Source organism: Nyctibius grandis, chromosome 11, assembly GCF_013368605.1.
Source record: "Nyctibius grandis isolate bNycGra1 chromosome 11, bNycGra1.pri, whole genome shotgun sequence".
In the NCBI taxonomy this organism is placed as follows: domain Eukaryota; kingdom Metazoa; phylum Chordata; class Aves; order Nyctibiiformes; family Nyctibiidae; genus Nyctibius; species Nyctibius grandis.
The window spans coordinates 6,313,332-6,325,994 of record NC_090668.1 but is presented as its reverse complement, the minus strand read 5'-3'; the positions used below and the strand labels follow the sequence as shown (position 1 = coordinate 6,325,994).

General features: G+C 56.1%; 1 protein-coding gene across 1 annotated transcript in view; it reads right to left on the bottom strand.

Moving 5' to 3' along the window:
* Positions 1-12,663, bottom strand: part of CCDC33 (coiled-coil domain containing 33) — a 43,787-nt gene that overhangs the window by 27,392 nt on the left and 3,732 nt on the right. The window contains exon 4 of the mRNA XM_068410739.1: positions 2,567-2,730. Coding sequence (XP_068266840.1) covers positions 2,567-2,730 — 164 coding nt within the window. The remainder of the gene's footprint in view (positions 1-2,566; positions 2,731-12,663) is intronic.

The following is a 12,663-nucleotide window of genomic DNA, read 5'->3' as shown; positions in this document are numbered from 1 at the left end:
CTGCCATACAGCCCCGCCGTGCTCGGTGCTGAGCTGGGGGGATCAGGTGCAGTTTGGATAAATAAATAGAGATAAAGAAATCACAGAGGTGCAAGAGCAATTTCTGAAAAGATTCAGAATGAGAAAGGAATAATTATAATTTCCCTTTTCCTTTGAGAAACATGATTTTTACTTTGCTCCTGACCCTCTAACCCTGGGATGGGCCATCTTCATCCCACCATCACCTAAGCTGGGTGGCTGGGGTGAAGACCCCCCCTTTCTCTGGGGTTATCAGCTGAGCCCCTGGTTTATTTTGGGGCACATCACTGCCCCATGCAGAGCTGAAATGTTTCACTGGTGGGAACACCCTAAGCCCTTTCCCAGACAGAGCATCCCATCTGCACCAGGATCGGGACCGCTGCCTGCACGGGCGAAGCTGCAGGCAGGGAGATACGGGATCCCCCCTCCCCCAGGTTGCGAGCAGACAGCGCATTCAGCAGCGACCTTGAGTTTCGATCTCAGCTCTGAAAAGCAGCAAAGAAGAAGCGAGAGGTACTTTCACCCGCCCGCGGTACTCGACGGAGAGGAGAAGGCGGCCGGAGCCAGGCGCTTTGTGCCGTTAATTGCCAGCACACTTGGCTCCTGCACACCAAGGTCATCCCTGCATCACGCCAGTCCGGGAGCAATTTATCTGTGAGCACACAGGAGAGAAAGGAAGGTGCAGAGCAAACCCACGGGTGCCCCTGAAACCAAGGAGGGGGGATTTGCTCAGCGTTCAGAGGATGAGGAGAAGAGCCAAGCCGCTGCCAGGTCCCCGGAGCATCCCCATCGGAGCATCCCCATCTTCTCCGAGGCAGGGATGAGCCCAAGCCCAGCGGGATGATTCTTCTGCTGCTCAGAGTCTTTCAGATTCATTCTGCCAAGCCTTTCCCCTGCCCCGATCCGAGGCACGGAGCGCTGGGAGCGATGCACACAACTACGGAGCGCCGCGGGGTGCTGATGCACGGGCGTCTGGGCACAGCCACAAAAGGCTGGGGCGAGCGGTATCGCACCCCTCCTCCCATCCAACGCCTGGTTTTTAGGGGTGATGCTCTGGGTGCTGGCAGTTTGGGTTCAGGCTGGCTCCGCTGGTGGTACCCAGCCACTTCTCGGGGGGACCAGCTGCCACCGGGTCCCCACTGGCACATCCACCGACCGCTTCTCCTTCCCGTCCGTAAAAACCCACCTTTTAACTGCAACATGTTACTCTTCTTCAAAAGCAAGCGCCCTGAAAAAACAATCACTGATTCCCTTCTGCCTTGGCTCCCTCACTATGGTTACTAAAAGGCCCCTCATGTGTCCTGCATCCCTAATACCACCCTCCCCTCCATCACTTCCCCGTTACCATGGCAATGCGGTGATGGAGCAGCACCAGAATGTAAAGAGAGACGCAACAATCACACGCCACCCTCGTGCTATCATTTAGGATATTGATGTTTAAATCTCCTGAGATGATCTGGGTATAATTGGTTTATGGAAATAGAGACAACTCCTGCGGTGGAGTTACTCGGGCTGTCGGGGCGGAGAGTGGGTCTTTGGCAAGGGGAGGGTGGGGAAGGGGTGGCAGTGGGGGCTGCCAGCCCACGTGCCGGTCAGCTCCCACAGGACTGCAGGTGCCAGCCAGCCCTCGGCTACCAAAAATCTGACGATGGAGAGCCACATCCCTCCTGCCCAGGGAGCCTCAGGGCTGTCCGACGCGGCTGACGCGGGGCACCGTGGAGGAAAGGCACGCTGTGCTGTGCCAACAGGCCTCGGGACACCCTTCACCGCAGAGCTCAGGGTTCCTACACTGCAAAACACCCAGCGAGCAACAGTTTGCTCTACACGCTTACAGAAAAGACATTTCCAGGCTTTCACCACCCTGGCTGCTGATTTTCCCCGATGGATAAACCCCAGCCCTGCTTCCCTGTGCCCCAGCATCAACGCACCCGCCTGGGTACCAGCCTGTCCAGCCCTGCCCAGGGAAGGTGCCCTGGAGAAACCACACTCCCAGGGCGCCAGGTGATGCTCTGAACCCATGGACGGCCCCTTCCTCCCCCCTTCTCCACGGAAGCGGTGCCGAAGGCCTCTGGGAAGGGCTCTTTGGGATCGCAGGCTCACCTCGCAGCAGCAGGGCCTCCCTCTTAGCACAGACCAAAGCGTGACTGGCTAATTGACTCCCCCGGCACATGCATAATGCACAAGGAGCCACGTTCTCCTTACCCAAGCATCCTGTTTTATTTATTAAAACGCTCTTTTATTTATCGGGATGTCACCCCCAAACCCAGGCAGCGTTACCCTGTGGATCCTTTGACAGCATTTTATACTTTCAATATTAGGAACGCTTTCTTCCTGACATCCCAGCGAGCCAAAGCGCCTCGTTCCCCTCCTTCCCTCATCTCAGCGAGGACTCACGGCTTCTCTCCCCACCCCGAGCATCCCACGGAGGTGATGCTAAAGAGGTTTCCCCCCTCTCCAGGACTTACAAAGAGTTAATAACAGGTTGACAGCTCTTAAACCCTTTCGCTGTGTCCCCATTGTCCCCCTTTCACGGATGCTGGGTACTCACACGATGACGTAGGGCCACGGCACCCGGCCCTCCCGCGTGGCCGGCAGGTTGCTGGCACCGTGGAGGGTGACGGTGATGGCTTCTTTTCCCACTCGGGCCACGTGCCCCTCGCCAGCCCCCACTGCGTGCCTGGGCTCCTCTGTCCCGGCGGGGGACTCAGATACCTGCCAGGAGCAAGCGGGAGGGGTGTCAGGGTGGGGAGCAGCTGGCAAAGCTGCAGGCACGTCCCCATCACCCAACCTTGTCCGCACTGCCCCAGCTCAATGCTGAGAGCCCAGATGGGGGACATGATGTCCCAGCACATCCCCATCACCCATACTTGTCCCCACACTTGTCCCCACAACCCCTGCTTAATGCTGAAAGCCTGGGTGGAGGAGAACAAGCCAGGGAGATGGTGTTCCCAGCACATCTCCATCGCCCAAGCCGCTCCCCCAGACCTTTGCTCAATGCTGAGAGCCCAGATGGGGGAGAACAAGCCAGGGTGATGATGCCCCTGGCCCACCCCCATCACAGCAGCCTCTTCCCTGTAACCAGGGCCCAGTTGCAGCTCTGCACTGGGGATGTCACCATCCCATGGCAGGGCCACAACGGGTGCCAGGCTGGCTGGGAGGATGGCCAGCGGTGTGAGAGCATCCTGCATGGGGTGAAACCAGCCCAGCATCCCTACTCAGTGTGGTCCCAACTACACCACAGTCCAACCAGAGACCCCAGACCAGGTCACTAAAACAGGGATTAACCACCTAAAGCACCTCCATTTCCCCCAGGGCCCTCTGACCTGCCAACAACCCCCCCTCTGGCCCCTGCCATCCCCCTGCTCCCCTTCTCGCCAGCCCAGGCATCTCTGCGATTTATAGGGACTCAGCAGGAATGGGGATCTCAGCGTAATCCGAGGGGAAAAGGGGACAGCACGGCAGCTCCCCCCACCCCAGCTCATTAATTCCCACCAGCTGACGTGATAAGGAGCAGCAGAGCCGCAAGCTGCCGCTCCTCACCCACGGGGGGACTGTCCCTGTGCCCATCACACCCCATCCAAGTGAGAGACGGCGCCATCCCCCCCACCAGCTGCATCCTCACCATGCCACCATCCCAGGCAGCACGCAGCATTAATGCACTTAATATTGTGTAAAGCTCTGCCTACAAGGGGTTAAAACCCACCCCGCACCGCTTCAGAGCCTGAAAAGCAAACCCTGCGTGCATCCTTCTGACCTCCTGGGGTTGAAGCAAGAGCTCCAGCCCAACAACCACCCTGGGGGCTTCTCAAAGCCGCTGCCTGCAAATCCCCTCCGACACGTGGCTTTGCTTCCAAACTCTGTAATGAGGGGCTGGTTCCTCCTAAGCCCTCTCCCTTGTCTCTCCCGAGGCCGCCCGGCTGCAGCGGTGATGGGCTCGGCAGCGGGGAGGTGACCCACCACCATGGGGGATAACAACCACAAACCTAAGGATCACTTGGGGGATGGAAATCTGGGTGCTCTGACCAACAGCAGCCTGGAAAAACATTTAAATCAGCTTTTTCCCCTCCTTATATTTTTTTGCTGTCAGCTCAGAAGGTGGCTGGAGCTTGGGGCTGGGTGCTGGGGACCAGCTCAGCACCCGTGACAGCCAGAAAGCAGCCACCCAAGGAGCAGAAACATGGAGAAAAATTGGGGGGGAGGATTCCCCAACCTACAGAGCAGATGGGGGGGATGGACTCAATCCCACCCCAGCTCCATGGCAATTATCCCCCCGCCCAGCAACGTTGATGGAGAGGGCAAATGACGGTTTCCTGACCTGATGTGGGATGTTACCCATCAAGTCATCCCCCACGAGCACCCCAGCTCTCCCTGCACCCCCAAAAGCATGGCACGGCAAGCCCTGATACCTTCCCAAGGCTTTTCCAGAGAGGAAAAGAAAAAGGGGGGGTGTGGAAGAGTATAAACACTATCCTAAAGAAAAAAAAAAGCATGGTTTTGGCCCATCCCAGTATCGGCAAAGAGGGCAAACTGTGGGATGGTGCTGGGGAAAGGGGGAGGAAAGGATAGATTTGGGTTTAAGACCCCTGGACTGTATCAACACACAGCTGCATCATCGAGGGAGGGCAAGGGTGGCTGGGGGCTTCCAAGAGGCAGGGTGCTGGATTCGCAGGCAAGGAGCAGGCAGGGCAGGGATGCTCTCCCTGGAGACCTCTCTCTCCTTGCAAGGAAGCATCTGTCCAGGCTCCGGCTCTGGAGGTTGAGTATTTGCACCCCAAATACTCCCTAAAACCCCAATCCAGAGGGATTCCAGCTGGCAGAGATGGGAAACAACCTCGCTTTGCCTTGCACAGACACCTCCGAACTCGCTGATGGAGCCCTGCTCCGGGGGACCCCAGGCCCTAAGCTGTGACGCCGGGTCAGTGTCCCACACCACTCCCTTATTTACAGCTCCAGTTCACTCTTTGGGGACATTTTCTTGCATTTTCCCTGTTTTCTTTCCCACTCCTGATAACAGAAGCAGGTTTCTTTAGCACATACCTTCCTACCCACCACTTATATTTCCACCTCCCTAAAAAAACGAAGTAGGTTTTACCGCTAGCAATGTTTCCAGCACGATAATTAGCGAGGGGTTTTAATAGAAAATTCATGAGTGGTTAAGCTACGTAAAACTCAGCAGGAGAACAAAACATTTTAAAAATAGCAGGCGTGAACAATGCCAGGCTTTGCAGCCAACCAGTACCCAAAACCCTCAGCAAGGTTGTGATTAACTACCAAAAAAAAACCCCCTGTTGCTATTCAAAGCCAGGAGGAAATTCAGATATTTCTTCCAGAAGGGAAGGTGCCTGTGGTTCCAGGTAGAGCCCACGCTTGTTTTTCTGCTCTTTTACTCAAGCAAATCTTCTCCATCCCTGCCAAGCCAAGTGCTCTCATCCAGGAGTTTGCAACCTGTGGCTTGCCGAGCTGGAGAAAAAGAATAAAGCCCCCGTGTCCCCAAGGGTCTCAGCTGGGGACACCAGATGTTTTAAAGACTTTCAAGTCCCTTGGAGCATCACGACTTCTGCAGAGCATCTCCAACATCTCACGCAATCCACTGCCCCGATCCCACGCAGCACCTTAACCCCAAGCTGCCCTTAAAACATCCTTAACGATGGCTATTAATTATTCACACCGCGATGCTGCGAGGAGGTTGATTAACGGTGCCGGAGCTGCCATCATCGTAATTTGTTTTTCTATCAACTCTTTATCATCTCGTAAGAAGCACTGGCGCTCCGGCAGCTCCTTTACAGCAGCGTTCAGCCAAGATTAAATTGCTTCTGGCTGGGGGTTGACAAGACATAAATAGCCTCAAGAGCCCGGCGTTTAGTTCGGGGAAGACAGCCCGGGCTGGGAGCCAGGAGGGACCTCCAGGCATGGCATTGCAGGGGCTCCTCCATCCCCAGCCCACAGATGGGGGCTGGAGCTGCGTTTTCCCCTTTGCAGAAGGTCGGTGCTTGCAAGATCCTTGAATTTTGATTTCTCCGGTGCGTTGGACAGCGTAAGAGCAGAGGTGAGCGCTTGGGGCTGTGTACCTGCAGTGTTCACCTCCTCAACCCCACTCACAGCCCTGCCAGTGCTCCCTGGGACCACACATCACTGTTCTGCAGGAGACACCAGCCCCTGCCCTACCACGGAAGGACTAGGACCCTCCTGGCCCTTTGTAGCAAGCACAAGCCCCCCCAGCCCCAGCTAAATCCAGGAGCGAAGCTCTGCTCCTCTGTGGTGGGAACGCTCGCAGCCCCGAGCTCCTCCCTGCCCCTGACAATTTATGAGCGGCTGTTGGGAACGTGGCAGCTTTATCCTCCTCTTGAGACTTCATAAAATAATAGTAGGCTCCACGAGCGAAGATGGACTAGGGCTGGTGTGAGTTTTCCTACGTGATGTCTCCCCAGGCTCCTTTCAAGCTTCCTTATGGCAGCTAAACGCCGGCAAGCTGCTTCCCCTCCCCTGGCAGCCCGGAGGAGGGGGAAAAATATGTACTTGGCTTTAAACAAGCAACAGGTTACAACTCCAGTGCTGGGCTCTTGGGGGTCTGAACACGAGGTAGGGCCAGCCTGAGGATGCTGGGTCCCCAGGTGTCCCTTGGGACATCCTAGCAGATCCAGCCACCTCTCAAGGCTGGACCTCAGGGCTCTGGGATGGAAGAGCATGCAAAGAGGTGCTGGTACACCACAGAGCATCTCCTGATAACGGGGGTGAGCAGGCAGCTAGCAGCTGATCGGCTCCGGCACGGGCAGCGAGCAAGGATGCACCTCCAGGCACAGGGGAACTGGGACGGGGAAGGGGATTTTACACAAATATGGGCTTATAAAGCCACAGGCAACCCAGCAAGGACTCGGCGGCTGATGGGTGAGCGGACGCAGCTGCTTCGCCCAGACCAGTTTGCTCCCAACGTGCTGCACAAAGGACAATTTAACATCCTGAATTCAGGGTTTTCTGGGGCTGGGAGGTGTGTTGCACCCCAGCTGCACTGTGCCCTATGTCCCCAGGCGTGTCGGTCCCCTCGAGCCCCGAGTGTTAGGGTGCAGTGTGACACCCCACATCCATACGGGTTTGTGCTCCGCTCCCACGAGCATCCCGGCTCCTCGCCTGTCTGCCCCGCTCTCCAAAGCAACCGGAGCCTCGGCGCTAATCAGATTGCAGGCTGTGAAATCTCATTTGAGGCTCTGTTAATGCATAGCTGGCATGACACAGGCCCCGGCCTGTCTCCAGTGAGCAAAACAAGGACAGCAATCTAGCCAGGAAAAACGCATCGCCCGGAACAAGCTTGGGGGGAGCCGGCCAAACGCAATTACGCTTAAAAGGAAGATTAAAACAGTATCAGCGTTCTTCTTCCTCCGACCCATGCTCCCACCTGTGGGAGAGAAGCACCGACGGGCATCCCCAGCACCGACGGGCATCCCCTGCACGGTGGTCCTTCAGGCAGGGATGCAGCTGCAGCAGGATGCTGCCCCTTTCAAAGCCAAGGGCTTTTGCACGTCAACACCAGCTCCCTGCACCGGTGGAAGGCACGTGGGGTCGTCCCCTGGTTGCTGACGCAGCACAGGGAGGTGTTCTCCTGCTGGGTCCAGGCATGGATGCTTTTTCTTCCTGAGGTTTTGCTCCGCGATGCTTTGGAGCTGCTTGGCGTGGGATGGGAGGAGAGCACAGTCCCCGTGGAATGACACGTACAATTAGCAACTGATGGAGCAGCCCTCACCCTTGAAAAACAGCCTCTAGGATGAGCCAGAGGTGGGTGCACAAGGCAAGGAAGAGCCATCAGCTTCCCAGCTGAAAGGAGCCCGCACACACGTGGTTTCCATTTCCAGGAGCTAGCAAGCGTATTCTCCCCCCCGCAGAGGCTCGAGGCTCTGGCAAGCTCCTCTCCCAACCCAGCCCTTCAATAAACAGCCATATGGTTGGAGAACTTCAGCTCCACCGGCGGCCCCAGGCAGCCCCAGCTTGTTTTTTCAAAGCAAACCCAACTGTATCACAAGGGGTATTTCCCGACACCTTCGTGCAGCGGGTTCAAATCACCCTCCAAGGAAAAAAAACCCGAGCGGTTAAAACCCTTTAGTTGTTCTCCAGCAAAACAAAAGCGAGAGGAAGCAAAGTGATGCAGGGAAAGCAAACACTGGTTTATTCATCGTTTCATCCAGTAACCCCCAAGTCTACGGGCAGACACCACTGCTCTGCTCCCATTTCCAAGGCACCAACGGGGCCAGGGGATATTTTTCCTTGAATTCAGGCTGAGCTTGATATATTCTTCTTATTATTATTATTTCTAAGCAAGTTGTTTCCTCGAGGGGACCCTGCGGGAGCTCATTAGAGATCACAGGGTGGGTTTGGGGCACGGGGAGGGAGGATGCTCTCCCCCATCGGCACACAGGGACGCAGACTCCGAGCCGATTTCCCCAGGGAGCCCCGTTGCCACCGGCCGGGAATCCCTTCGAGCTAAAAATTTGCCAAATTCATTTTCCTTCCATTTATGTAGAAAACTCCCAATTCACCTGTCAAATAATTAAATGGGCTGGCAGCCCAGCACCGCCTCGGCTGCTCCATCAGGAGAGTTTTACACTTTCTATATTTATCGGTGGCACCAGCACAATTTCCTCCCCCCCCCCGCAACCTCTTAAAATGGAGCAATTTTCTCTTTTTAAGCCCATTTGCTTTTCTCATCACGGCAGTGATTTGACACTTAAAGGGACATTGATGACTTAAATTGCAGGAATTAGAGCTTAGCAGCCTGCTTTCCTCCGAGCACCCAAAGAGTTTGTGCTCTATGGAAAAGCAAATCGAGAAGCAGCTTGAAAAAACCTCTTGAGGATCCGTCTTCTCCATCTGAGAAGATTTTTCTTCGTTTTAGCAAAGAAAACGTGACTTGCCAGCCTGCACCAGCCCATTTCCATGCCAGATCTCCACCTGGACAGGGAGAAGCATGAGGAGAAGGGGACTTTTGGACCAAGCCGTGCAGCTGGGCAGCCTCAGCTCCCTTCGTTGTGAGAGAGGATATCAATTCCTTGCAGCACATCTCCAGGAACATGCATTTCACACCTCAAAAAAATCACCTTTCAGTAAACTAATAAATCAGTGCTATGCCAGCAGTACCCCAAAGCCATTTGCCTCAGGTCCCCTTTTGCTCCTGGCTCTCTCCAGCACAGCGAGGGGATGATCAAGGGATGCCGAGAGCCGGGGCGCTGCCGGAGGAAGGTGAAGTCCCCGATGAACCCATCACGGCACGCTCCTCCCCGGGCTGACAGCTTTTCAAAGCCCTACAAATTGCTCGCCCGAGCGGCGTTATTCATCTCGCCCGCATCCCGGGGCGAGCCCTGCCAGTAAAGTTTGTTTTTCAAGCCTCATTGGGCTTTCAGTGAGTCGAGGTGGCTCCGAGCCCCTCACCCCGGTGTCAAGGCGGCAGGCTGGGGGAGGAGGGCTGGACCCCTGCCACCCTCGCTGTGACGGCCGCTGTCATCAGGAGAAGTGATGGATGAGCCGGGTGGGGGGACAGACGGGAGACACACGCCATCCATCACCCACTAACAGAGACCTCTGCCCCAGCCCTGCCGCTCCGGTGATGGGAAGACAGAAGCTTTTAGGCACCATCATCGCTCAGCGAGACGAGGGACATCGTGAGGGCATCTGCATCCCGACACAAGCGCCTTCATCCCGACACAAGCACCTTCATCCTGACACAAGCACCCTTGCCCTGCCCTTGCAACCCCACTCTCCCCCAACCACTGCAGATAGACAGAAATGCAACATCGCAGCCCAAAACCACCACACCCCCCCAGCCCCTCGGTACAAGCAGATGGTTGAGCTGGGCTTGCAAACGGGTCAGTGTTTAATTTGGAGTGTTCAGGGGAGGCCAGGGCTGGGCTCTGCTCCCCATCAAAAAGCGACAGGGCTAGTTCACAACCTGCCATCCACGCCTCATCGGTGGGGAAAGGATCCTGAGCTACCCCTGTGTGCATTAAGGAAGCCTCAACCCAAATCCCCCCCCCAAAAATGGTCCAAAATTGGTCCAGCTGTGGCTCAGACTCCCCCAGGTCCCTGTGCCTGAAACACACTCGGTGCTTGAGGAGTCACTGCTTTATTCTCTGTATCCTGCTTAAAAAATAAAGGTGAGCCTTATTCCTGGGGAACTTTGCTTGTCCCTGGGATTTCAGTTACACGCTTTGCTAGGGAAGCTGTTTAGGGAACCCGAAGGGATAAAGCACAGCACAAATGGAGCCAGGAAAGGGTTTGAGCCCATTTTTCAGACCTGTTGAAGCTTCGTAAGAACGTGCTGGCCTTGCACGGCGTGGATGGGGTGAGCACCAGCTGCGGCTCACCCAGCTGCCTGGTACCCCCGTGCTCCTGCAGCCTGGTAAAAAAGGGAGGCCGAGCCGGAACACAAGCTGTGTGCAAAGCCATTTGTTTGATGCCAAAAGGCTGCGATTCCTCGTACCCTGACAGCACCAGATTGCTGTTTTGGGATGGACGCCTCGCTGCCAGCTGGTCCAAAGAGACTGGAAACAAACCGTCTTCCGTGGGCTTGCAACCAAGTCCAACTGCCAAGGAGATCTCCAAAAGCTGGCTCCTTCCCCCCCAACACCACAGAGACCTGCTGGAAGGGAAATGGGGATGGTTCCTCAAGGAAGGGACTGACCTGCTGACCTGGGGGCTGATTACCCTTAACTGAGCCCTGTGCTCTGCTGCGAAGTCCCCAAGGGTCAAGCTGAGCCCTGTCCCCTTTCTTCCATCCCTCCCTGAGGGAGGAGGTACCCCTGGAGCTGGCAGCTCCAAGGCTCAACCTCAGACATCATCCATGGCACGTTATCGACCTACTTGGTGCAGTGTCCAGCTCCTGGGACAATTAAGGATCTGTCTGGCTCCGAAACACGCGCGAGGGATTTGAACGGCCGAGCGGAGCCTCCCGCTTCGTGCCTGGGAATACATTATCCGCAGGTTGCGGTGAGATGAGAAAAATCATTATCCCCGTGCCTTGGCCTTTCGGAGGAGCTCAGCACCCATCCATCACCCCACCGCCCTGCAGATGAGATGCTGGGCACGGAGGCTGTGTCAAGGAGCCGGGACCCCGCTGGGATGCGCCCGCGTGTCTTTGACATTTAGGAAAGCAAAGCAGATGGATGCGATACGCCGGCATCCAGATTTCCCAGGACGCCGATCAAGCAGCAGCCCTCACCCCTCTGAAGTTGCCCCTCTCCATGCTCCAGCATCACTGACTCCTCAGGCTATTGATCACCTGAATCCTGCCCAAGTTTAGGGAGATATTTAGGCTCTCAGACTTCACTTTAGGGTTTACCTTCCCCAGGCACAGCAGGATCAACACACGATGCCTCAAGATGCTCAAGTTTGGACCACCGAGACCCAAAACAGCTCCAGAGTAACAAGCAACTCAGAATCACAGAATCAGTCAGGTTGGAAGAGCCCTCTGGGCTCATTGAGTCCAACCGTTGCCCTGACACCACCATGTCAACTAGAACATGGCACTAAGTGCCATGTCCAGGCTTTTCTTAAACACCTCCAGAGATGGTGACTCCACCACCTCCCTGGGCAGCCCCTTCCAATGGCTAATGACCCTTGCTGAGAAGAAATGCTTCCTAATGTCCAACCTGACCCTCCCCTGGCGAAGCTTGAAGCTGTGTCCTCTTGTCCTATCGCTGGTTGCCCGGGAGAAGAGGCTTCAGGTTGCTCTGGGCTGCAGCATCCCAGGAGTGCTTCTGGAGATTAAAACTCCCTCCCAGCTCCACTTGGTCCCTTCCCCGTAACCCACCACAGCTCAGCCACCCTCCAATACATTTTCCACCAGTCCAGCCCTCCCAGGAAGGCGGGGAGCCAACATCCCCCCTCGCCTCCCAGCTTGTAATTTTTAAATAAACCCCATCCTGGCGAATACTTGCTGGGTGACATCAGCAGCAGGTGATTTATTGCATTCCCTCCGGGGGCCCAGGAGCAAAATTGCATTTGCTAATGCCTCTCCTTACGGCCCCGGCCCCGGCTCCGCGTCCCGCTCCACATCCCAGCTGATTGCTATCGATTTCCTCGGCTTTTCCGCGAGCTCGGAAGAGTTTACGTCTAGACGTTGTGCTGAGCAAACTCAATCAGGCCTCGCTAATTAGCGTTTCTGGCCAGTACATTTGCAGCCGGTCCGGGTGGGGATAGTGCTTCCACTTGGAAATGGAGAGAGGTTAAGTGCTGAAAAGGGCGAGGAGTCGCTCCGGGGTCCTTGGGTTTATGATGCTCAGCACCCTGCGGTGCGAGGAGCCCTGGGGAGGGGCTGAGCAGCTCAGCAGGGCTCCAGCACCCTGTAACTCCTGGGAAATACATGAACCGAGTGCTCCAGTGCTCAGCAACACTTTCATCCCGTACAAGGGAAAGAGCCGAGCCACGAGGGTGTCCCGCAGCGGCAGGTAGCCCCAGTGCAGGGCCACACCACAGGGCAGAGGGATGCCAACCCGATTTTTACCCTCCAGCCACGCCAACGTAGTCACCAGGACCAAAAAGCATGTGTCTGTCATTTAGGACATCCTGAGGACAGCACCGCGGGTGTTAGAGCGAGTCCAGAGGAGGGCGACCAAGCTGGTGAAGGGTCTGGAGGGTCTGACCTACGAGGAACGGCTGAGGGAG